The sequence below is a fragment of the Netta rufina genome, assembly GCF_964035555.1.
Source record: "Netta rufina genome assembly, chromosome: 25".
Classification (NCBI taxonomy): Eukaryota; Metazoa; Chordata; class Aves; order Anseriformes; family Anatidae; genus Netta; species Netta rufina.
The window spans coordinates 4,222,489-4,248,588 of NC_140149.1; the positions used below are offsets into that span (position 1 = coordinate 4,222,489).

The 26,100-nt window shown below is 52.6% G+C and overlaps 1 protein-coding gene across 1 annotated transcript in view; it reads right to left on the reverse strand.

The window, feature by feature from the left end:
• Positions 1–2,855: 2,855 nt before the first annotated feature.
• The window catches only part of NECTIN1 (nectin cell adhesion molecule 1), a gene marked incomplete at both ends in the record, with an annotated part of 79,542 nt that continues 56,297 nt past the window's right edge, over positions 2,856–26,100 (reverse strand). Inside the window, 5 exon segments of the mRNA XM_084301553.1 lie at positions 2,856–3,074; positions 13,960–14,070; positions 14,438–14,525; positions 15,772–15,806; positions 15,808–15,920. Of these exon segments, the coding sequence (XP_084157679.1) occupies positions 2,856–3,074; positions 13,960–14,070; positions 14,438–14,525; positions 15,772–15,806; positions 15,808–15,920 (566 nt within the window).

Below are 26,100 nucleotides of genomic sequence, written 5' to 3' on the forward strand. Positions count from 1 at the left end.
TTTGAATTTAGGCTTTTCTTGCATTTTCCCTTTCTGAGGAGGATTGAAATCCTTTCACTTTGCTGAAAAGCACAGTAAAACCCTTTGTGGCAGTCATCCGTGGGCAGCTCAAACTCAAAGCTGCACAAGGCGAGCGGAGTCCCTCTAATGCTGCAGTCTGTGCCTCTGCTTTCCCCCTCCCCATCAAAGCACCGGCCCCAGCCGCTGGCAGCAGAGGAAACCACCTACAAGATGTTCCCTTCCTCCTCTGCCAACAGCCATTTTACCTGCCTGGTTTTCTGTTGCACCTGAAGACCTGACCACATTCCACTTTTTATTTGAATTTTTAGATCCGGCTGAAGCTGCATCAGATGAAGGTTTCCCAATCAAATCTACTTTAATTGCTGCCATGCAGGCGGCATCCTGTTATTACAGGCATGCAGAAAGGGAAATGTGTAAGCTTCTCCTCAATGGTCAGTGGTGCTGGGTTGGCTGCAGGATGTCAGAGAGCCCTGGGTTTTCCCGTGCTGTATCACCTTTCCCACCAGGGTGACCAAAGGCAGATTTGGCAGAGTCCAAAGCACGGCTCCCTTGCTGGGGTGAAAGTCCTGGCCACGGTTTCAGCTCCGAGCACACCCATTTTGTAGCTCTGTGGTAACCAGAAAGTGCCCCAAGGTGTGTTGAGGAGAAAACAAGAGAGAAATACATTATCTGGATCAAGACACGTAGCACTCGAGCCTGTCGGTGTAGGAACATGCCTGGCTGAATCCTATGGAGGCTGGCGGGGAAACGTGAATCCAGGTGACTCCAGAAAGGCTTCAGTCAGTCGAAACCACACAGATGGTACGGGAAAAGTCACACCTAATGCTATAAGGCTGTGTCTGTACAGTCCCTGACATCCTGGGGATGGGAGCACCAGCACACGTGGAGGCTGCTGGGCATACAGGAGGCATTGGCCTGGCACTGGTGAGTGTGGCTTCATCCTCCCTCGGTGCTATATTGCCTTGCTGAGTTATAAACCTCTCCCTTACGTACAGATCTATGTGCCAGCCTGCAGGGAACCCACGAGGTAGTGCGAACACGTGTGTGCTTCTCGGTGGAGGGAGAGGGGCAAGCAGGGTGAGACTTGAGGCTACTGAAGGTGATGGGGACAAAGAAAGTGCATAGAACATCGAGAGCTGCTTAGATTCAGATATAGAAAAATAAAAGGGTGCCTCCATCAGTGTGGCACAGCAGGAGCTGGGCTGGAATGACCAGCACAGTGCTCACACCTCCTCCTGGGGAGGAATTAGCTTGGCACCAGGCTCACTTCCCACCTGTAGAAGTGGCACTGGGACGTGGTTTGGGGTCTGGGCAGCAGGGTGATGCTGTGGTCCCCTTCTCTCCCTCCTGCATGCACTCTGCTCTGACATCCTCGTGGTCTCAGTGTGATGCTCAGTGTTCAGTGTCTGCAGAATGCCAAATACCCAACCCACGAGAGAGGAAAGCAAACCCCCGATCACCAGGCAGGCACATCCCCTTGTTCACAACTGTCCCAGCCCTCACCCTACATATGCCATACCTGGGTGAAACAGATGAAATTCATCCCCGAAGCCAAGCTCTTCTACAGGGTTTTCATTCCTTTTTCTCCACTTCCTCTTCTTTGCTCTTATATACATGTAAGTGTATATCTATATTTATTTTTTCTCTAATACACGTGAACACAAATGTGATGTGGAGATAAATTCCCTTCTCTAAAACACTTTGTGGTCACAGTAATGTACACATTTGGATTTACATACCCACACACATTCCAAATATCAAAAAAAAATATATAGTCCCAAAACTAAGATGCTTTAAAAAAAAAAAAAAAAGAAGTTAAAAGGCCAGATTCCTCTATTGGCTTTTATCCTTCATTAAGAGTGCGAAGTTTACCTGAAATCATGATTTTTTTCTTCATATTCTGCCTGAGTTCATTTTGAAATTCCAATCAACAGATGCAAGAAGGAGAAGGGGAAAAGCTAGTGGGGGGTCACACTAGGCTTTGAAAAGGAAAATTAGAGAGAATATTTTTCTTTCTAATTTTTTTTTTTCCTCTCTGGGTTGCAGGTTATAAGAAGGTTTTTTAAAGGATGCTTTCTCCAAAGCGTTGGCTTCAAATTATGTCCCCATGGCATCTGGATTAAACAGAGTCAATCAGAAAAATTTGGAGTGGGAGTAGGAGGGAAAAAAGACAGAAACAAAAGCCCTAAACCAAGCCCTTCTTTCTATTCTTGGTTGGTTCTGAGCATCTTTCAGTGTAAGCATCTTATTATTTGGTTCAGCAACCTTGGCTGTTTAGTTGTTTGCAACAGGGATTTCCCATCCCCACTGCCAAGGGGGAAAACAGTTTTCTCCAAAGGAGTAAAAAAAAAACCCTCCAGCCTCAGATTTGGGCACTGGCTGGGCTTTGAAACTTCACAAACTGGAAGAAGGGTTGTGGAGGATCCACACCTGGCTACTCTGGTGCAAGCAGTGCAGAGAGGGACACGAGGGGACCTACGGACATTTAATGGGGTCGGGCACATCCCATCCTACGCAGGGCAGCTGCCACCCGCCTATGCATGCATGCACACAGCCAGCTTGCTACAGGGGGGCCAGCACGAGAGAAGAAAGGTTCAAGAGCTGGATGAGATGTGGGCAAAGGCAGTGCTCCCTCGAGCATTAGCAAGCCAGGCAGATACTTAACCTAATCACGTCGCTTACAACCGCACCGAAATTTAGAAATCAATAAATAAAATAAGCAACGGCAAAGTGTGTGTCGGGGGGGGGGGGGGGGTTAAAAGGCCTTGGCTGTTGAACGACAGGGTCGGGAGGTGTGAAAAACATTAGCTTCGTCTTTTTGCTGTGCTGACACTTCAGACGTACTGTTCCTTAGGACAGATGTAAGGGGCCCGGGAGCCGGGGGGTGGGCAGCAGAAGGAGACGTCGGGGTGCTGAGGGTAGAGGTCTCGCGGGAGGTCCGACAGGGGGGCGTAGGCGTGGGGGATCTTCTCCAGATATCGCCCTTCGCGTGGGTAGCAGCGGGTCAGGTAATCACTCGCATTCGGTATCTCTGAGTGACACTTTCCAAAGTCCTGGAAGCAGAGACACAAGGCAGCGCGTCAGGGCTCCGGGGCCATCGGAGAGAAAACGCAGCTCAGCTCCTTGCTGAGACCCCCGTGTAACAAGCAGGGTGGGGGATTAAATAGTTCTGCTTACTGCTTCAGCAAAATAGGCACCCGGCTGATAAATCCTCGCGTTTTTAACATTCTCGTGTTTTTAACGTCGCGCCTCACTTCCCAAAATGCCCATTTTGCTACAGAATAAAGGATTTTGCATTCTCTGCCCCTTGCCTGTAAGGGCTCTGCCTCCCTCAATAAAATAAGTGTCATGGCAAGAAAGGGCAGTTTATTTTCAGTCTTCCCAACTCTTCCACACCTGAGTTTGGAAAAAAGCACTGCTTGTACACATCGCTGATCTAACACAGCCTCGCGCTCTTTTATACAAAGGTCACATTGCTCTGACCACAGGCTCTGGAGGCACAATGGGTTATTGTGCCCGGTGTTTGCCCAGCAGCTCCCAGTGCCTCTGCTCAGCTTTACCTGGGTGAGCAGCTCCTTTGTCAGCCACATTTGTGAGTCAAAGGGACTGCGGGAAACATAAAGGACTTGCAAGACAGAGGTGGTCCCAGCACCTTCCTGGGGTGCATGGAGAGTGTTTTTTAGGGACGCTTTGCAAAAAGTGATTCTTCCTCCCCAAGTGCCACATGAAATGAAAAGCTCCCGGAGTCCAAAGCGCTTTGATTCCCATTGAGGTAATTTTGCGGAGGTGCAGCAAGCAATGCTGAACAAACGCTGCTTGTTTGAGTGCAAAAAATCACAGAGACACCTTTTCCCAAAAAAAGCTCTGGGCAAACAGCACGGGCGCTGGGATGGCAGCGTGAGCTCCCAGTAGTGCAGAGCAACCCCCCAGCCCCAGCCCTGCTCCCCAGGGGGTGGCAGCAGGTGGGGAGGGCTCCTCCTGCTCAAACTCCCTTTCCTCCCAGTTGAATCCCTGCAAAAGGACCCAAGCAGGAGGGACGTGTAGCACTCACCAAGGTCTTGGTCTCAATAAGGGCTATTCTCATCTCTAAGAGGCAGCAAATCCACTGGCAATCACCTTTTATGCCTGTGGATTGATTTGGGGCTGGCTGGAGCGAGTAACTTGCCCTGCAGTCCTTCCTTGTTCTCTTTCAAAGTACCAGAAACAATCAGTTTAGCGAAGAGGACAAAGATTTGACCCTCGGGAGAAAAAGCCTGAAGGAACAGAACAATCTACTCAGCTCCTCTGCCGCCAGTGCCTGGATAAATATTTCACCAGGACACTTAAAAAATCACATAGAAAACAAAGTGTCGACAATAATTTATTGATGGTTCAGCCTGCTACAAGAGGCAACAAGAAAGCTGAAGGGCTGCACAGTCTTAGGGCAGCAGCAGCCTCACAAAGAGCCGTAGAGGCCACCAGAGGATGGGAAGCTGGAGCTCCAGGAAAGGAGCTGCAGTGCTAAGGTCAATCTGACTTTCATTTCTCTTTCCTTGGCAAAACGCTGCACCCACTGCTCAAGCTTTTTAAAGTCAGTGATCCTGACCTGGGCAGACAGCAAGGGGCCACATGTTCAGCTCTAGATCCCTTCTATTTGGAGCTGCTGCGCTGGTATCTCTGAAATTCAAGTGAGCCATTCCCACACCTATCTCCTAACGTTTTCATCCACTTCTGGCTTCTAAGTGCAAAGTGTAAAAGGGAAGAAGCTGGGCAGCAGCATTACAGCTGTTTAACAGGATCAATCCAAGCCGGGGACATTAGGAAGCTGCTCTTGGTCCCTTACTGCTAAGGCACAGCAGCACTGAACCTTAACCCCTATAATCTCTTCCCAGAGGGTTTGGGCAGCCCTGCCATACAGCTCTCTCCTTTTCAGGTGGGAGTTATGTTTATGCAGCAAGTCGAGGCCTCTACAGGATTGAAGGCTGAACTGTGCACAGCCCTGTGGCTGGAAAACTGGGCACGCTTAAAGAACAAGGGCAGTTATCCCCCTACAAATCCCATAGCAGGCGCAGGGATCCGTACCGTGATGGGAGAAGGGAACAAAGAACAGCTGATTGTTATTCTTCTGATTGTAACAGCTGATAAAAATGGATGGAGAAGGGCTAGCAGTCAAGGAGAGAGGTAACTAGAATGTGCAGAGGTGTTCTCCCTGCATAATCTGCTCTCAGGAAATGTTAGATGCAGCAGAAAACTCCTGAAAACTTCTTTCCATACCTGTGGGGAGCGGGGAAAAGTATTAACCCTGCTCTCCTGCTTTAAGTGGTAAGTCATTAATGGGTAACTGAACCTCCTGGGTAAAGCTAACCTGAAAGGGAAGTGGTCTCAGTGACTGGAGTCCAGTAGGACGTAGCAGGAGAGAGGAGCTCTTAGCCAGCAATCAATCCTCAGTTAATGGGAGGGTGAGTTTATGTGTGTTTGGGGCGTACAATGGAAAAATATAGGGCTTTGTACAAAAATGAGTGCTCAGAAGGTCTGGTAGCAAAGAGGCTCTCAGTTAACACAAATAGACATCTTGTGTAAACTGAGCTCGTGGGTAGCATCCGGAGCTGCAAGAAGCACATCATGAGGCGCTACTTTGTGGGATGCCCATTAGCAATGTGCTGGCTCAGCAAATACATCTTTCCTTTTTTCTGTCTAATGATTAATGTGGGCACGAAACAAGCATCCATGAAGCAAGACTAGAGAGAATCAGTGCAGTTCTGCCAGCTCTTCTGGGCAGGTGAGTACAAGCATGCTTTCCTTTCTTGCCATTTTGGGCTCACTTTTCATGGGTCAGCAGGGCCAGGGCTGGGCAGCTGGAGAATGCCAGCATTGGGGCAGAGGAAGGGAGTTCCCTGTCTCTTTTCACCTTCCTTTAGCCCAGGAGTCAATTGCTCCTGCTTTGTTCCCTTATCTCATTTCTAAATACCAAAAGGGAAGAGAAGAGAATCAGCCTGATGTTTATTAACATCTAGCAGCCGGTGCCCTTTGACTTCCTTCCCCGTTCCCACTGTGACTTTTTCCAAATCTAATTTATCTTTAACAAAGTTTGAAATTAAATTAGGGATAATGAACTAATTAAATTGAACTGCCACTTTCCCCCACCTGACTTCTCCTACTTGTCTTTGTTTCCAGTATGGCTGCATACAATTCCTCGTTATCTGGGTTACATCCTCCCCCCCTCAGTTTTATGTTCAAGAGCTTGATTAAAGGGGATGTCAGCAATCTATCCATTTCAGACAGCCCGGCAGATTACCTTTAAACGGTCTTTATTTGATTGAATTAGAGAGCTTTCATTTCTGCTATGACTTATTCTCATCCCTTCTCCATCTCCTATGTACTTGTGATCATCTCCTTGGTAGGACTAGCTGTGCCACAGCTCTCCCTCCAATCTGACCACGTGCAATACTTCTTATCACTAAATAATCAGCTCTTACTGATCTAAAAGAAAAGTTCCTTGTCAAATCTGAGGATTTACCTGCTCCAGTCTCTGGAAAACCCCAGAGCTGAAATTCCCCCGAATTAGGGAAGGAGCTATGATGAAGGATGCACCCACAGATACATGCGAGTACTATTTATGCAGTAAGCTCACTCATAAGGTTGCATTCCTCCTTACAGCATGCTTTTAGCTCTTCAGCTATAGCTACTTACCTGTTCTCTCTTCCTACAGCATCTTAGGCCATCAGTAACCTTAAACTTTACCCTCATGCTGTTTCCCTTGTGAGCTGTTTCCTCTAAAACTTCACAGCCAGGGCAGGGTTGGTGCCCTCATCCTACAGCTGGACAGCTAATGGGGAGCCACCTCAGCACTTTGCTTTATTCCTCCCACAAACTGGAAATGGGTTATTGAACAGGGGCGTGCTCAGGCAACTTCTGTGTTGATAGGAAGGAGAAGTGGTAAATGGGAGCTGAGCCAGTGTTTGGTGGTTCTTCAGTATCCCCAGCTCACACTGTGCCAAATCTGTGATGGGTGCAGATTTAGTGGTTTTATAGGGAAAACAGAGCTGGGAATCTGATCCCGGCTCTCTGATTTACTGGGATCTTGATGCAAGTCTCAAGGTTTGAGCTATTCTTGCTCTAACAGGGACAAGAAATTCCCAAACAAAAGTGAGAACAGGAGTGTGGGGAGGTGAAGGGGGAGGAAATAATTAAAAAAGCATAAAAAAAAATAAAAAATCACCCTGATCTGTGGTGTGTCATAGCAGGGAGATTTCGTGGCGGTGAGATTACACCTTCAAAGCACCATATGACTGGCTTTATTTTTGCTTCAGAGAAGCTGGGAGGATTTCCAAATTTGGATTTAGAGGATTACTGTCCTTTTGCTGACAGTAAAATCCCCCACCCTGGAGAGGACGAGGTGAGACCTCCCAGGATGGATTAGGCAGCGCCTGCCTTGTTCGTACCCAGGCGAGTGGTCCTCTGGTGCAGCCCGAGGAGCCGCAGGGACGCGGAGGTGAAGGCGTAAAGAAAAGAGGCTGCTCCCAACCACAGCCTCCTCCAGCCTGTTGGAGCTGGGCAGGCTGGTGCCTGGCGGCTGAGCACCGGCACAAACAGACCCCAAAATCGAACGGAGATGAAAAAGCAACCCCAAAGCGACCCAGAACTTACTGTCCGCTCTCGCTCGTTACGTCTACGAAGACCTTGATCCTCATTCTGGGAGCAGGGGTGGGCAAGACACCGCAAGAGAGAGAGGTTACCGCTGCGCTCCGGGGCCGGCCCCGCTGCAGGCACTTACCTAGGGAGGTTTTTGCTACAGCAGGGGAACTACAGGGCTCCTTCCAGCACGGGAAAGCCAGGGGGCAAGGGGGTAGAGGCAAATTGAACCAGCCCACCACGCGCCTTCCTCTCAGGCTGCTCTGCCCCACTGTCACCCACCTGGTGGCACTGATGTTCCTGGTCTGCAAGGGGACTTCTTTAAAAGTCGTTTTCCTCCCGCTCATCCCCCTGCATAGAGCTATTCCCTTCTAAGGGGATTCCCAAGGTTTCAATTCCCTTGCCACCTATTCTCTCCTCCAACCCAGCCCTCTCCATCCCCAAGCTGCTGTTTCTGTGAGCATCCTCTGGTGACCCCGGAGGGATTTGGGGTGCTGCAGAGCACTCCAGCACCCCCTTTGCTTCCTCCCTTGTCTCCCCACCCTCTTCTGCACCTCTTCATTGACACCCCTGTGGGGCTGCAGCCCCGTTAAGCCCACAGCCCGTTCCTCCCATTTGGAAGGCAGTAAAACAAAGAGGGAAGAGCAGGGTAGAAGCTGCAATCACCATGACTTGGGGAATACGTGTGGACAAGGATCAAGGGAGAGTCATAGCCAAGGAGGGAGCTGCCCATGGCTTTTTCTTGGCCAAAAATGGCTGGCATCACACAGAAAATCTCTGAGTTCCCTCTACTTCGGATAGGGAACTGGTGGCTTTAATTCCTGAGAAACGGGTAAGATTATAGGGTAAGGGGATGGGAGAAGACCTTGAGGACACCAGTTTCCTCTTCAAATGCCATTCTGCTTCACAGTGTCACTGGTAAATAGAGAGGCCCCAGGACCACCACTGGTGGGTTTGAATGCGATCCGAGTCCTAAGCAGTCCCTGCTGTGGGACCTGAGCTCAAAGGGCCTGGGTGACACTCAGCGTGGAACAAACAGGGAACAAACGAGCAGGTCTGATCTCTGGTTTTGAGAAGGAGAGCACCAAAGGAAAAATCTCCCTCCCTCTCTCAAGCACTCAAACATGCCATCTGCATCAGCCCCGTGCAACGCAAGCTCTTTATTTTGCATACGCAGTCCCTCCCTGGCTGCCTCGCGCTCACTTTCAGATGCAGGAACCTTTCCGTGTTCCCATATTCTCTCACATACTCTCCCACCTTGTTCTTTCACACATGCACATATGCTCCCTCTTATCTATAGTCTCTTCCACGCACACAAACCCATTTTTCTCCCCCCTCCTTCTTTCAGTCCCCTTTTCTCTCCCTCCCCTTCTTGTACTGGGTAGCTTGGGAGGGCCTGTTTAACATCTCCCCAAAGTTTTGTCCTCAGCCTCTGCATGTCCTAACGTCCTAGTAATGCTGCTTTGCTTTGCAAGAAAAAAAAATGCCCCCAAACAAGCTGTACCTTTCAAACCCACCTCGTTCCTCCCTGTACCTCCAGCCTGGCTGGCTGCAGAGGGGCTGCTTGGGTCAGAAACCACCCCATTAACGCTTCCCCCACCCCATGCCTCTCATCGCTGCAGAAAGCAAAGGAAAACGCTGCAGAGAGCATGCACAGAAGGCAAGGAGATCCCTGCCAGCCCCCCCTGGCACAAGGGGAGCAGAGGGGCAGCATCGCGTGCAGGGCTACGGGGTGGGCAGGATGGGGCCGAGGGGCTGCTGAACGGGGAGGGCAGGAGGTGCAGGGCAAGCACTGGCTGCGGAGGAGCAGGGGGAGGAAGGCAGAGTGCGATCGTGTACCTTGAGGCCAGAATCTGAGGGGAAAGGGCCTAGAGTGACATGCGCTAGCGTAAGTTGGGCTGGATGGTTGCGTACTCGACTAGGTCTCCGCCAGCATGGATGGAGCTCCGAGGGCTGGGTGACGAGGCCAGAGCGGACGTGTCCAGCTCTGCATAGTGGACATCACAGTCCTTGTTGCCAGAGTTCTGGAGAGAAGAGAGCAGCAAGGCGGTGGGGACACAGGAGGAGAGGATTTGGGGGTCGAGGTGGGGGGGGTGAGGACACGGGAGCCGAGCCAAAGGGAGCGAGTGAATGAGGTGGGAGAGGGGGGTGTGTGATGGGACGGGGAGAAAGAAGAGAAGGGCGAAGGGGGGAGGAAGAAAAAAGAGTTAGAAAGAGGGAGGGAGGGATGTAATGAACAATCAGTCAGGTAAAATCCCAAATCAAACCACAGGCCCCCCTGGCATCGCTCCCCGAAGCTGCTGGTGAGCTGAGCTCTGAGCCCCCCTGCCCTGCGCCTGCCCCCAGCAGCACCTCGCTGCTCCGATCTCCCCCTCACCCCCTCTGGGACCAGCACCTTCCTCACCCGGGGCTGGTTCAGTGATTTCAAGCCTTACAGGCTACCTGAGCTGGCACTTGACCCAGGAATTTGGGGTGATGATGATGGGGAAGGATTGAGTGTGGGGTGTCAGGAGGGAGATGCCTGCAGGGAGTGGGTCCAGAGCCATGGCACCAAGGGCAGGGGGAGGCTGCAGGCACATTACTGTAGGGAAATGCTACGGCTTAGCCAGTGCTGCTGTTTTTTTTTGCCCAAATGTGGGGGCTGTAATGGTCTTTTTTACATGCTGTGTTTTTGCACAAGGCTTTACTGCACATTATGCTGCTGCGGATTAACTCTGCAGCGTGATTTTGTCATTGTGGTAATGTAATAGATGCTAAAAGCATCCTTCTTTTGGCATGAAAATATTTACGGGCTTTTCCTTTCTAAGCAGGCTTATCAGCAAGAACTGCATGAATGGAATATTACCCAATTTGTCTGATCACTCCTATCCAGACATCGTTCATGCTTTGCAAACAGCAATGGCCAGAGGACCTCGGGAAGCAGCAGGACCTGGAGCCCTCATTGCTCCGTGGGGAAAAGAGCCACCAGCACGAGGAAAGGTGCATTTTTGGGACAGCCCTGGTGATAGTAGCCAAGGTATGAGGGGTGCCCTGGCTCCTTCCCCTGTGGAGTTGCTTTAATTTCCATGCTAGCATTCACCAAACATCTGCTGAGCCTCTCTGAAAGGAGAGAGCTTGCTCTTCCACATGAAATAGCTTTCACATTTCCCCAGCCTTTTTCCAAAAAGGCCACATTGCGCAGAAATTATGCAAAAGGTGTTTAATCCAAAAACGTTTCCCTTCCTTTGGTTTGGAGCTGTCCTCAGCCACGCAGCAGCTGTGGCAGAGCCATTCTCAGGAGTTTATGGCCCTGTAATGATGTGCTTTAATGCCTCTTGCTGGAAGGGGCTATTTGGGGATGATCAGCTCTGGCCATTGCAGATTAAATGTCCATGGATGTTGAAGAGGATGAGTAGTGCCAACTCCATTCTCAAACCTAAATCTATGCCCTGCAGAACTGTCCCCTTGGTCGTTGTGTCTCAGCACCCTCTCCAGCCTCAGGGAAGGGCAGACCAAGCCTTTATCTCCTTCTCCAAACTAGTGCTGCCTTCCCCTGGTGCTGATATCTCTGTGGAGTTCCCCTGCTCTCTGCCACTCCTGGGCTTGCTCCTGCTCCCTGCTGCTTGTTTGGAACAAAATTTATTACAATATCAATAATGTGACTTGTATACAAGGTCTAGCACTGCTACATGCAAGCGCTCTGTGTAAATCATCAGCATCGGCACCCTGGTAATTGCCCTGTAAACCGAGAGGAATTATTTTGCTGTCTGCAGCAATGAAACTTTCCTTTCTGCTCCGCAAATGGGTATCGCTGACACTTACACTAATCACACCACAGCTCCCACATGCGCTCGTGCTTCCACCCCTCACGCTCCTCCTCGCTGCCAAGCACGCAGCGTTTGCATGGCACAGGCACTGCTGGGCACGCCTCTGCTTTTGCACACCCACTTTATTTAACACACCCACTGATGTGCATGGATGCCACCGCTCACAGACACACGTCCTGCTGGTAGGTGTCACCTGAAGCACGCACACATCCACCCCATTCACTCCTGCTTGGATGCCCTCGCATCAACCAAAGCTTTTGCCCAACAAGGGCTTGGAGACAAACGCTGCAGGCAACCTCTTGCACACGTCTGTACCCTTAATTGGCCCCTGCACTGTCCTTGAGTGTCTGTGCCCTCAGCTTTATGTTCATGGTATCTTTCCCATCACTTGCAGCACCCATATTCACTTGTAGCCCCCGAAGTTTCATGTCCTCTGTCCATATGGACATGCCCCAGCCTTTCCCTGCTTGTGGGGCTGCTCCCTCCCCACCTCTCCAATGTTTTCTCCTCCTGGCACCTCTCCCACTCCCCCCACCCTCACTCTTTGCCATCTCTCATCGGTTCCTGACTCCCATTCTTGTGCCATGAAATTGTCGACCCCAGGCAGTGGCTCTCACACAGCCTGGCGATGAAGCCAGCTTATCCCAAATGAGGAGGTTTTGCCCAATCCATTTAAAGCCAAATGCGCCTGCTCCGTTTTCCTGCAGAATCGCTTCCCTTCAAAAAGGGAAATGGGGTGTCTGTGAGCGGTCCTGCAGGGAGGGGGGCAGGAGCTGGCTCCTCTGCAAGGCACGGCTGGGCAACGTGATGCGCACCTGGCCCTGGCTGCGTTATCCGAGCAGGATCCAGCACATCCAGCCCATGCTGGCAGCAAAGGGACACCCTCCCTCCCCTTGCCAGCCACGAACCCGCACAGCCTGCTGCCTGCCCAGCGGATACGGCGATTTAGCAAGAAGCAGGAGCAAGCCTCATCTCGCTCCTGCAGCACGAAGCCACAGCGCGGTGCGCACGTGTGATGGGAGCCCAGTGGCACCAGCACGACCAGCGGACAGGGGACATGTCCAACCCACAGATCAGTGCCAAGAGCGGTCACAGCTGCAGCAGCAATGGCCGAGACACCCGGACCCCCATCCCCAGCGCAGAGGGACTTTTATCACAGGCCAGAGGAAGCCAGGGCTGCACAGCTCGTCGCCACTTGGCTCGAGGCACAGCGAAGGAGCAGCGAGTGCCAAGCACGGGATGTGGAGATGCATCTTCTCAGACCAGGATTGAGAGCAGCAAACTCTGTTCCCATGGTTACTGAGCAGCTACCCATCAGGCCCCATCTCACATCACTAACTCTGCCACTTAATTAACCGACTGCTCGTTATTTCCCGAAACGAGCTCCTCCATCCTCCTGCTTGCCTGAAACTCAGCTCTCAGATGCTCTCCACAGAGCAGCCCGTCTGGCTCTAGTGCCCTGTTTCATTTAAACCTCATCTGTCACTCAGCGAGGGTTGGAAAGGGCTGGAGACAAGCCCCGGGACTACGGGAGGGCTCCAAGGGGAAGTTTTTCTTTGGGGACACCAGCCACTTCCAGCTCGGGTGAAGTAAATAAGATCACATCGGCACGGAGCCGCGTCTGAGCCCTTTTATCGCTGAGCCCTCGGCGCCTGCCTTGCTGCAGACTTCTGCTAGCGAAAGGTCACTGGGCCCCATCCTTCCATTATCTGCACAGGAATGCACATCGAGGGGTCATTTTGGGATGAGCCAGAGGGAAGGCAATAATTAGCTGCGTTCATAAAATATTACTCAGTATTGGCTGGTATTTCTGCTGCCCCCTCAAACAAACGGGCTCACACTGCAGGGGTGCAGAGCCCTCCCTTGTTGTCCCAGGCCTGGTGGGAGGAAAGTTTTTGGTTTTCCCTTTGTGGAAGGACTCCAGAGCTACCTGTGCTCTGTCTCCTATGCCTTTGCCCTTCTGTACCCAACCTTTTCTCCAGCAGCCTCCCTCCTTGACGAGCAGCCCTTCCCGCTAGCAGCTCTCCCTGACCCTTAATCTCCCTGCTGCTGCTGCCTCACATTAGCATCCCTTTCTCTGCGAGGCTGAACAAATCCACACAAAACAAGGGGGTTTAAAGAACTTGTCGATTGAGTCAAACTCTGGCACGCTGTGCCCAGCAGATAATTGCTTTGAGGAGCTGCTGCTTTCGGCTGCAGGCACTCGCGGGGCTCAGCTGCAGGAGGTGAGTGGGGTGGGACAAGGGGTTTAACTCTACAGAGGAGGTCCTCTGATGTAGATTTGGAAGAAGCAGGGTGTTTCAGTGGGGAATGACTCCTAAAACCCCAGCTGGAGGACCTATGGAAGCCAAGGGGCAGGTGCTGAAGTAGGGCCACCAGTCTGTGCTCTGAGATGGGATGCTCCTGGCCTCTGAAGGCTGCTGGTGCACCCGCAGGCTTTTGGGGTTTTTGGTTTCGTGGGGTGAGGGATCCTGGGGGAAAGCAGTGAGGCTGGGGCTGAGGATGCCTCCTGTCTCCTTACCAGCTTGTCGGTGTAGGGAGAGGGCTCGCTGGCTGCCATGTCGTAGTACGGAGGCTGCAGAGGGAGCTTCTGGATTTCCTCCTCATGCTTCATGTTGTCCAGGTGAACAACCTGTAACAGAAGGGAGAATAGGGGTGAGGGGAGCAAGCACAATCCTTCTGCCACAGCCTGGGACACCACACGGTGCCACCGTGAAGGGCAGTGCCTCTTACCTTCTCCCTGGCCATATTATTTGCCTCCTGTTCTTATTTCATTCTCACATTCCTCTTCTCATCACAACCACTTATGCCATACAAAAAAAAGTGAGGCTGCTCAAAAGCCCTCACACCTAAGAGCCCGTCTGAACACCAGCTTGTTCTGAATTCAATCCCTCCCGAAGGGAGCAAGCAGGATCCAAAGTACCCCTTTCCATTTGCACTTTGGGCTCAAGTTTTCCCTGCTAGGGGAAGGGGCTCGCCGTGAGGATGGGGAGCTGTACCTGGATGTCTTCTGCAGTCAGGTGGCTTTTCAGCTCCTGTTTCCTCTTCGGTGGAGGGGCAGGCTTGTGGGACGGAGGCAAGTCAATTCTGCAGGTAAAGAAGCGGCTGGTGGTTAGAGGGCAGGAGGAAGGGGTCTCGTACACCAGGACAGGCTGGATCCTGCGTGCACGAAGGGTCTGGTTGTGTTTGTCACCACACTGCCAATGCAGTCACTGGTTCCTCTCCTGGGGCACCACAGAGCACCCAGCAGTGGTAGTGGGTAATTAGCAGGAGGTAATATCACAACCACAGCAAGCTCGGGAGCTGCTCTGGAGCCCTAGCCCCTGCCCCAGGCTTTCCATTAGGGGATTGAATCTTCCTCCTCCATGCCAAAGGGGTTTTGTCCCTGACCCCCCAGCAGGGGATCAGCTTCTGTCCCATGGCACAGGGCTTGGCAGCCGTTGTAATCCCAGCCCAGAGCCTGTCTCTCTGCATTCTGTTCGTGCGCGCAGATGTGTCTAATCCTGTTACAAAACTTATTAAAACTCCGATCTGCTAATTAGCCGGCTTCCCCTCTCCAAAATTCACCAGATCTTCTGATAGGGATGGGCGGCTTCCCTGGGCAGCCTAAAAGCTTGCAGCATGGGACCCGAATTTATGGGTGAGAGGAGGAGTAAAATGGGTCCCAGAGGCTCTGCAAAACATGGACTTTATGGCTCTAAAGAAAAGAAAAGCTATTAACTTTCCGAGGCTTTGGAGCAAACCCCACAATAGAGGCAGCACCTCTGCAGTCCAGGGCACTGTTGTGTTTCTATTCTCAGCTAAAGTGGCTGTTCCCTGTTCCTTCCTGGAGGGCCATTGTGGGAAGTGGATCGTCTGAATGCATCTCTGTCATGGGGCTGATGCTGTTGATGCAATTTCACCTTGTGGTGCTATTTTTTTTTTTTGTTCGTGTGCCTTTCTGCCGCCCCTCCCGCTTTCCGCGGTTCCCTTCCCTCCCTCCCTCGCTATCCTCCGCTGCCCCCTCTCAAATGGGATTAAATGGAGCACAAAATGTGGCCGCATGTAGCAGCGGCGCGCTGGGGAGTGCGGAAGATGAAAGCAACTTGTGGCCTTGGGGCTCTCAGTGCAAGGTGGGAAGGGAGGGGATGCTGCGGTGAGGCAGAGCTCTGCGGGGAGAGGACGGGGAGAACATCTCTGCAGAGGGCTCTGTCCGTGCTGCACTTGGCTCTGAGCTCCACGCCATGCAGGAAAGATCCAGGAAAAATATTTGCCTCCTGGTTTTTCTTGCGTGCAGGCAGGGAAAGGACCGGCAGTGCCCCGCGGCACCCGCAGGCAGCACAGCACTACTCACAGGTCGTGGTCGGCGTCCGTGCGGTTCTTCTGTTGCCATCCTGTAGATGACAAACACGGTGACAGCCACGCCGATGATGAGCACCGCGGCGATGACGCCTCCCATGATCCCAATGATGCCGCCCGGGGCGCCCTGAGGTAGCGGCTTGTCTGCAACACACAGGGAAGCGCAGGGCAGAGGGTTAGAGCCACACGGCCCACCGTGCCTCCAAGGGCTGACAGCTTCCTAATTCTGCTATTTGCCCTTAAATTGGGTGGTTATTCCTGGATGTACCCTTGTTCTGTCCTGGAAGAAGGAAGGGTCAGGGAATAAAGGTGCCCCAAAGCAGCCTCCCATGTTGTGCACTCCTGTGGGACTCATGCGGACCACTCGATATTATTTAGTCATCTCAAAAGCATTCTGCAGGGCTTGGTTACAGCCTCTTCACTGATATCCTGTCCCTGTTGAGATGAAGAAGAGCTTTGCTTTAAATGTAGAGCTTAGAAAAGCTGAGGACCAATGCTTGATTCATTGAGGTGGAGCAGAGGGGACGTGCATCAGAGCCTGGCACCCCTAAACCTTACAAAACGGGTGTCCTGAGTGTAGGATTTGGGGATGAGGGAGGGATGGATCACATCTCGTGCTCCATCTCCTGTCTGGCCCTTTGCTCTGTGGCATGGGACGGCTCCTCTGTGACTACCATGGACCTCATCCAAAGGAAGCCAATCCCATGGGCCTGACGGGAAACCGCTTTGAAACGTACGATAAAAGGATTTAATTTGCTCTACCTTCCAACCTAATTAAACTTGAAAAGTAGCTAATTGGTACTTTGTACTTACAGCGCTGGCAGTGATGAAAGAAGGAGATAATTGGAATGGAGGAAGAAGGAGGAGGAGGAGGAGAAGGAAGAGAAATCCAGGGGAAGGGAGCAAGACAGGGAAGAAGGAAAAAAGTGCTTTGTAGAACTTGTCTGTCACACCTAGTTTTTGTGCTTTTCTTGCTGCCCTGGCTACTGGCTGATCTCAGAGAGTAGGTATTGGACTATAGATATTGGATAGAGATATAGAGAGAGATTAGATATAGAGAGTAGATATTGGAGCAGCCTGGTGCAGGGCTGGCTGCACTGATCCTTTGGCAGCAGCCCCATTCCCAATGCCCACCTCAATGCCAGCCTTCACCATCCATCTTCCCTCCTGTCATCCAGGAGTGAACCAAGATGTACAAACATTTCCCAGGGAAATCCCCTCTCCAGCAAATCGCATCCCAGAGACCCGGAGCATTTAGTGCACCAGCGCCAACCACGGGAATTCCCAGCACCACACCAGGACACTGCAACCGATGAGGAATTCGCCCCGAGAACCGCCTTGACACTGATCCCGCACCCTTTTCCCATGACTTCCATGCAAACCTGCTTTTCCCTTACTTCATGAGGACACTGGCAGCCTCCCCCCTGCCTCCCCACACCCCCGCTCCCCAGTTAAGAGCTCCGAGCTGGATGTCTTCAAGTGGCAGGATGCCGGAGTCATCGAGACGCGAGGTTCCTCTCCCCACCGTCCTCGTCTCTGGCAGTCACTTTTCTCTCTCTTCCCTTCTCCACATTATCTTGTAAATAATATTTCTGCCCTGAGACAGCTTGCTTACAGCCGCGCTCGGGCAGACTGCTGACACGTTGCAATCCGAGCCCCCGGACGGCATTTGAGTTTGTGGCAGGGACGGTGACGGTGAAGGATCTCCCAGTCACTTTGGCTGGGGCATTTCCATGATGGATCAGCCCCTAATGGCTCTCGGGCTGGCAGGTAACGAGCAGGGAACATCAGCCTCCTGCTATTGCTGTAAATCAGCAGGTGTGAGTGTGAGAGATGGGGACGGGGGCGGGAGGAGAAAAGGAGGGGTGGGGAGGCAGATGGATAAAGCTGAAAGGAGTCTGCAGGAGCTGGAACGGGGCTGTGCCACAGCAGAAAGGGGGCACGGAGGTTTGGAGAAATGGAAATGCAGCCAACAGGTTGCAGATGTAAGCATAAAGCACTGGGTAAAGAGAGTAAGGGGATGAGGGGAGGAAAAAACGGGGGAGCACAAGGAGAAATGAGTTTTGGGGGGTCTATCACAGCGCGTCCTTCTCACCAAGCTCTCACGGCTGTGGTGTGAGCATCCTGCTGTTGGTACCCACTCCGGCTGCCTAAGACAGGGCTGCACAGCCACGCAGCTCTTCCAGAGAGATGGCTGAGCTGTGACAAAATCCTGCCACAAGTCCTGCCCCTGCACGTGTGGGTCTGCTCCCCTAGGGCTGAGCCAGCCTGCAGGAGTGCTGGGCTCGTCTCTGCAGGACTCCAGCTAGAAGAAAAAGAGTAAGAGGCAAAAAGACCTTCCCTTCTGCTTTCTCTTCCCTCTTTTTATTTATTTATTTTTAATGCTCCTCTCATCTGCATCCCCAGCTGTTTGTTTCCTCGCTCTCCCCTTCCTGGGGCAGGGCTGCAGCTGGTATGTTGTATATTTTGAGGGCTGCTTCCCCAGGTGCCTCCAGCCGCCTCCTGCCAGACCCCGCTGTCCTGGAGGGCAGGGGGCTGTGGGAAGGCTGCTGGGCTCCAACTGGAGGGCACTGGGGAAGCCTCGGGAGCAGATTGTACAAAGCAGTGGCTGAGGGCTCGGTTACACTGACAAGGCTTTTGGGCAGCCCCAGGAAGATGTTTGCAAGGCTCGAGAATCAGGGATCAGAATAAATTGGCAGGACAGCTCAAGGGCCTCTGGAGTGGAGTGGGAAAAGGCTTTGCCAATTAAGAATGCAAAACCCCTCGCTCTGTGTCACGCTCAAATAATTTAAAACTCTCCAAAAAGTTGGTGTGAGGCACTTGGCAGAGATGCAGGTACCAGGGAACCCAAAGGGGCTGAATGAACAGCTCAGCCTTATCTGGATGTCTGAGGGCTGCTGGGAACTCCTCGTTCCTGCTGGAAACTGAATTAATTCAAAGTATTACAATTAAGGAGAAAACAAGGACACCCCGCCCCCAGCCTCCTTCGGAGCAGTTTGGTTCATTGCTTTGTTCTCCCACGGCTCTTCTGGAGATGGAAGCAGACACAGGAAAGGAAGAAATGTGGTTATGTGTCCATAAAGCCTCCTTCCAGCCACCTGGTAGCGTGTCTGGCTTTCCAAGAGGAACCAGCGCTAGGCGAGGATCTTTCTAGCAAGAAGATCGATTGAACCATTTTCCTGAGATGCTGATAGTGTAATCCACCAGCGTGGATCCTCAGTTAAATCACATCCAGCAGCCCAAAGGTGCTGGCTGTCCCCATCTCCCCAAAGTATTAAGGATGCCCACTAACAGGAGAGCCGCACCGGGCGCAATCTCAGCACGCAGCCCACGCAGAGCTTCCTAGCTCTGGCTGTGAACCCTCCCTTGTCCAAACAGCCTCAGGGCTGATGGCTCCGTGGAGCCGTGGCTGTGATTTACTGCCCGGGCCCTGCAAACAGCCGTGGTAGCGTTTCAAACCAGCGAGACAAAGGGATGGAGCTGTCCACACGCGCCGTGCCCGCGGGGTGAAATAGTGCAGCTGCAGAGCGCACCAGTAAATAAAAACAGGGGAACAATGAAGGCTTTGGAGAACCAGCTCACAGGAGAGAGAGAGAGATGTTCCCAAAGGGAACTCGAAGTGAGGCGAAGACGGGTGAACTGGAAAGCTTCCAGAGGAGGGCACGCCGGAGCAGAGGAAATGACTCACATGCCCTCGGCGCGGGGGGAGCGATGTGGAGGACTTCACGGGAGGAGCAGAAAGGAGAGATGGTGTCTGCCACGCTTTTGGGGGTAGTCTCCTCTTAAAGATGCTTCAGTGGCTGGGTTGTTTGCATGGTGAAGCACCTGGATGGTCTTGGGGTCCTGAGAGCAGGACCCGTCACATCCCCACCGAGGGTCTGTGCTGCCCTGGGCTGGCTCGTAATGTCATCTTGTAATGTCCCTGTGCACAGGGATATCCCAGGGCACAGAATGGGTCCTGCATGCCCTGCTGGCATGAACAGGGTGGGATGGAGGTGCTGCTGGGCAGAAAGGCTTCATTTATGAGAATTCTGTCCCATCTCTTCTGCCCTGGCCATCTCCCATGGGGCCAGCTGAGAGCGAGCCCGAGCCCCATCGAGCTGCTGGTGCTCAGCCTTCATCCCCCAGGAAATCTGAGGCTGGGTCATTCCCCAGCCCCAGCTCACTGCAGCTCACACTCTTCTGCCTCTGCCTCCTCCTAACTTCAGCCTGATCCTTCAGTGCTTCACAGAGAAGCAGCACAGCAACTCGCAGCACTTCTAATAAACCATTTGCTGAAAGGTCTGCCCGCATCTGTAACCAGCTGCGAAGAAGGGTTCCGTTTCTGCTTATCCCCTCCCCACACAAAACAAATCCCCGTCTATTTCATGGCTGGCTAGCCAAGGCACTCAGCAACGTGCAGCTTTGCTCGCAGACACATTGCAAATCAATGGGAGGGAGTCGTGATTCTTCTCCTTTCATTAGGCTGGCAGCTAGCAGAGCCTCAAAGCTGCCAGCCTTGCTAGAGTTAACGCAGCCTCAGCGCTAAATTGCACCCCTGTTTGGGCACACAGAGCCCGTGTGGCTAAAGCAGGCTGTCCCAGTACAGCGCCAGCTCCCAGTAAGCCTGTCTGTGCCCTGGATCGCCGTCCTGATCCAGTGGAAGGGCTGAGCCCTTTTGCTGGACTCCTCCTGCCCGCTGAACCTCCGAGTAACACGATGAGATCAGACGATGCATATTTATAATGCACCCCACCTGACACATTCCAGGGAGCCTGAGACGCAGCGAGTTTGCCGAGCTAAATTAAACTGAGCTGAAAAGCTTGGCAGAGCAAATACGTCCCCGGTTAGGTTTTAAAGACGAGCAGGATTGTCTAATTTGAGACGCGCTGCAGTAGCGCGCACACCCCTGGGCACAAGCTGCTTGGGAGCCTCGTGGCACCTCGTGTCTGCAAAGGGTTAAATAAATACAGTTAAATACAGTTAAATAAAGGCTGCTCCCAGGGGATGTGGGCACAGGGCTGATGGTGGGATAAGCAGCAGTCCCTGGAGGTTTTAAAGGGATCTTAAGTCCGAGGGAGGTGGGTTTCTCAGGGGCAGCCCCATTCACTGAGTGTCTTAAGTGAAGCCCTCGCAGGGACAGCTAAGTGTCCAGAGGATGAAAGGGATTGGGAAGGCGAGCACACATCAGTGCTCGGCAGGCAGCTTGGGGATTGCAGCCCCTCAGCTCCTGCAGGATCCAAAAGCAGCTCTGTTATCGAGTGCTCATCTGGTGGCCTAAGCTGGGAGAAACTGGAGGAGGCAGGCCTCAGCCTGGGGAAAAGAGGAGCATTTTGGCTAGCCGAGGTTGCTGGCAGGGATTTCGGAGCAGGAGGAGCCTCATGGCTTCACCTGGTGGCAAAGGCATTGCAAGAGCAGAGCGGATCCAGCAGCCCTCCCCAACCCTGCCCAGAGACTCCACCAGCCACAGAAGGAGCTCAGGACCTCTCCGGCTGCAGGAGAAGATTTTTCTGGTTTTATATCCCCCGAGGAGCTGGAGGTGCACTCAGACCCCTCTGCGAGCGACCTGGTGCATCCCCCCCCAAATTGCTCTGCTGGGAACCGAGGGGCTGGGTATCCTGAGAGCATGCAGGGACACGGGTACCCCGCTGTCTGGGCACTAATCGTGACATCCCTTTAAGATCCCTGCCCGTTTTGCTCCCCTCTGTAATTTTTACAAGCCCGACCAGTAATTAAAACCTCTGCAAACCACTCGTTCGTCTCAGATGTGGTCTGGGGAGACCCTGGCAGAGCGGCGGCCGAGCCAGCCCTCCGCGGGGAGCCGCTTGGAGCAGCGTGCCCAGCTGCAAGCAGACACAGGGACGAGCTGGGTTTTATCAGGGATTTCACACACATTCCTGCACAGGCAATCTCTTTGCCACGCACCGCGGGTGGGGGCAGCTCAGCCCTGTCCCATAACCACCAGCTCCCTCCCTTTCCCCTCCTGCATGGGAAGCGCAGAGCCAGCCCTGGTTAAGTAGCTGCTGGCTGCAAAAGCATGTCTGGAATGCGGCTTTAACCCCTGCTGACCTTCCCTCGCATGCCTCCCGAGCCTCCTCCTAGCCACTAGCAGGGAGGATGTTGGATTAGAGCAGGGGGAGCAGCCCGTTAACCCCCTGGGATCCAGCAGAGGTAGGGCGAGTTGTGCTGGGAGATGCCCCGCAGGTTCCTCTCGCCGCTCCGGCTTCTCTCCTGCTTCTGGAGCAAAGCGTGGCAGCTGTCAAACAGCACCTGGAAACGCGCCCTGACAGCTCAGGAAGGAAGCTCTTCGCTTTGTGGGAGGACAGAGCTCAGCACGAAGAGCCAGGAGACCAGAGGATGCGACAGCAGCCGCGTGTTTGCAGCAGAGGCAGCGCCCTTCTGCACGCACACACTGCACCCCAGCCAGGATCTGTCCACGTTACCTCCAGGCTCTGTGATGTCCCTGGCTCTCGGTGGCACTTGGTGGCTCTAGCAAAGAGGGGGACCTTATTTCTGCTGTCTCCAGCTCTGCCCTCTCTGCAACCAACACCACGGACTGCCCGGCTTCCCAGGGCAGCTCGGTGCTGTTGGGTGGAGAGCGCCCAGCCTGGGCTGGGGGCTGATGAGCCCCGGGTTATCTGATGTTTCCTCTGCCTCCCAACCCTTAATTTTAGCTCTGCTTCATTTCCTTGCAGCTCGGCAGAGTAATGAACAATCAAATCCCTTTTGTAATTTATTTCTCCTGCTGTACAGTCTCGAGGAGGTGATGGCACTCGAAATTGCCTCTCCTGGAGGAATGAAGGGGCTGGATCCCAACTCCCTTTACACCACACAGCGTCTCCCTGGACCTCGGCAGCCAGCTCCAGCTGCCCAGAGAGCAGCAGGTCTCAAATCCGTGTTTAGCCAGAGATACAGCCTCGCTTCCTTGATGAGCCCATTAAGGTCGTGCTATTACAAGCAGCCACCAGATGAATTGTGTCAGATCGACGGCACAGGGACTGCAGCTCAGGCTCTGTGTTAATAGAGTTAATTTGCTCAGCAATCCTCAGCATCACTCCTGGGAACATCTCACTCTTCTTTGCCGCAGGTCCTGGGCCACTTTTACCTGGTTTTGCCTGCAGGGTGCTTGCACCCCAGGACTGGTGTACCCTGGATGTCCCCAAGGGGTGAGCTCAGCTCCCTGCTGGCATCAGCTCGAGGCTGCTCGGGGCTGGGTGCGGGCACAAGGAGTGCGTGACACGAGGGGGAACTGCTCTGCGTCCCTGTCACACGGCCAAAAACAAAGCGTTGTGCAAATGGGAAGGGGAACAGGGCCACAGCTCTCACAAAAGGCAGCCCAGGCATTGTTTTCTCGGCCTTTTTCCTGCTTTTCTGTCTCCTTCTCACCGGAAGGGAAGACTCCTAACAAAGGATGTCTCCCAACTTCCCAAACGTCTTGCAAGCAGTCTCTGCCTTAGCATGCAACCACCAATATTTATCCACGTCACCTTCTCCAGCTGGGCGTGTGCTAGCTTCCCCCACCTCCAGTACAGATTAAACAGAAATGCTGCAAGAAGAAGGACCTGTGAGTACGAATGAGAAGCTGTGAAGCTGTTGATACAAAAGCTAAGGTCGCCCTGGGGAATGCAACAGGGGGAAAAAAAATTTGCAGTGCTGCATAGGCACTTTACCAGATGGAGATGGTCAAGAGGGCAGTGATCATTCAGAAAAGGCAGCAGATTTGAATAACTGTTCATGATCTGTCTCGGGAGAGAAACTGAAATTTGTTCGTGGCTTTTGAGATGACAAAACAATTTCTGCATGTTAGGAGATGGCAGAACCAAGCAATTGCTGGACGGCATCTCTTAGGATAGTCCACTTATTATAAGAAAATATGTTGGAAACTTAGCCAAAGAGCCATCTAACTCACCTCTGTTAGCTTGTTCTGTTTTTAAATACATTGGGCCAGTTAAATTCTAGAAGGTTAATTCTGGCAGACTGGAAGAGGGCACAGAAAATGACCTGAAACCTGTAGGCTGATTTGCTGGCATCAAAGAAAAAGCTAACACGGGCTGCAGTTAATAAAGAATTAAGAGGCAGGAATATAATCAATGCCGGTCTACACGGTTCATGGAAATAGGTCTTGTCAGTCAAACACAATGTCATTTTTTGCCCACTAAACCAGTCATCTCATCAAAGTAAGCACAGAGACGGAACAGAAAACAGATTAAGAGTGACTAACTGACAGGTCTCAGGAGGAGCTGTCAGGAGGGAATCGCTGCTGGTGGACACGTTTCTGCCCAGGGTAATGGGGGAAGGAGTGGAGGGCCTGATCCAGCTCGGTGCTTTCATCAGGTGCGTGCAGATAATTGCCTCCTGGGTGCCTCAGCGGTGCTGGGAGAGGCAGAGGTTGCTGCATAAAGGCCACAATGGATGCAGGATGCTGTAATGCAATCACAGTTATAATTGTACGGCTACAGAACCCTGCATCTGCATCCTTACCCTTAGTTTTGAAAGGAAAAGAAGAAATGAGAAAATAATTGAGTAAATCTAGGTTTCCAGTATGTCTACTGCAAATAGGCCTTAAGGGGTGTTCCTTGACACCTCCCTGCAAGAAATAAACTGGTGGCAACAGGCAGCAAGTGAGGGCTGGGAGCTGCACACATTGCCCCAGGGGCTGCCAGGGCTGAGCACAGCCCCAGGGTCAGGTCGTAACCACCCGAGGAGCCTTCCCCATCCCCAAATCTCCTTCTCCCCACCCTAATCCCTTGCCGTGTGTCAGCCTTTTTGGCTCAGCAGTCAGCTGAATGCTGAGAGCGGGGACGTGACCTCCTCTCCAACATAGGGAAGGTGGCGAAACTCAAGAAAAAACCATCCCGGGGAGGGAAAAAGGGGTCCTGAGGCTGTCGGGGAGGGTGCGGAGCTGCTCCGTGCCTGCTCCTCTCCTGTTGCTCAGGTAACACTTCCAAGGCAGGTCCTCCAAGCAAATTTTTAGGTCAGTTATAATTGGGAAACCTCGCGTGGAGCTATAAAACATCGGTTAATATGCTGGAACTATCTAGTTAAATGCCAATTATAAAACCCCATAAGCTCCTCAACTCAAATATATTAATAACATAATTAAACATTTATTGCTTATGCAAATTAAAAGTTAAGTTAATCGGACATCAACGAAACCCCGGGAAGTGACCATTTAAGTAACTAATTTCTATTTAATTACGATTCCTTCCTATTATAAAGGCCCCATGCCATTATTTCTGGACTGCTCGGCAGTGTTTACTCGAGACTCAGCATTCCCACCCCGCTATCCATCGGTAATCCCAGACAGCTGCAGCATTCATCCCGCAGCCGGGGCCCTCACACAGCTGGCAGCAGCTGGGCTGGGTGCCCCGTTCCCTGCTCCTTCTCCCACCTCCTCCTTCATTAATCTGCTGGGGAGGCACAGCCGGGATTAAATCTCCTCCGTCCTGGAGCGGAAAAGGGAAGGGAGATGCACCAGACCCATGGCAAGGCACCTGCTGGGGATGCCAATGATGTGTGTTGGTGTAGATCCGACAGGCAGAAGGTAAGGATTTAGCTCTTCCGAGCTCCTCCCCGAGCCTTGTCCCTGGTTCCCTCCACACTTTTGCCAAAATCACATCACTTCTCCGCATCACTGCTGGGCCAGGGCACTTTTTGCACAGTGGGGAGATCGCCGGCCTCGGAGGATGTGTTCCAGCTCCTCGGGTGGACAAAGCTGCGTGCCAGCAGCAAGCTCCTGTTCATTACTGTTGTAAAGCGGTAATTGAAAGGGCTGGGAGCTACAGCAGGACAGTGAAATGAGGCCGGGAGATGGGAAATGAAGCATTTCGTTCCTCGAGGGATGGAGATGTTTCCCCTGGCGAGCCGAGCCTGTGAGGCCAGGGCCATACGGATGGACTCCCTCCCTCCAAGCGACAGGCAATCAGTTAAACCTGACAGGTGTGAAGTTGGCAATTTTCTTTTCAAAACTGTGAGATAAACAGGCTGGCAGGAGTTTGAGAGGAGCCGAGAGATAAGGGAGAAATAGAAACGTTCAGGCACCTCTCTCCGTGGGGCTCGCGATGGATGGAGGAAAAAGGTCTGCTTTGCATAGCCCCAGATGTAGATCGGGTGCTAGATTAGAAACAAGGCTTGGTGAACAGGCAGGAATGATCGAGAGGAAGCCCTTCCCCTCCCAGATGCTCAGAGGGTGATGCCCTCGGCCCCACAGGATTTGGTCCGTGTTCATTTCCAGGGATTTTGCAAGCACAAAATTCCTCCCCCCTGAGCCCCCCAACAAGCCACAGGGCAGGGTTTTCTGCAAAGGGGCAGAAAGAGCATTCGATGCCTCTCTTGCACTGAGACC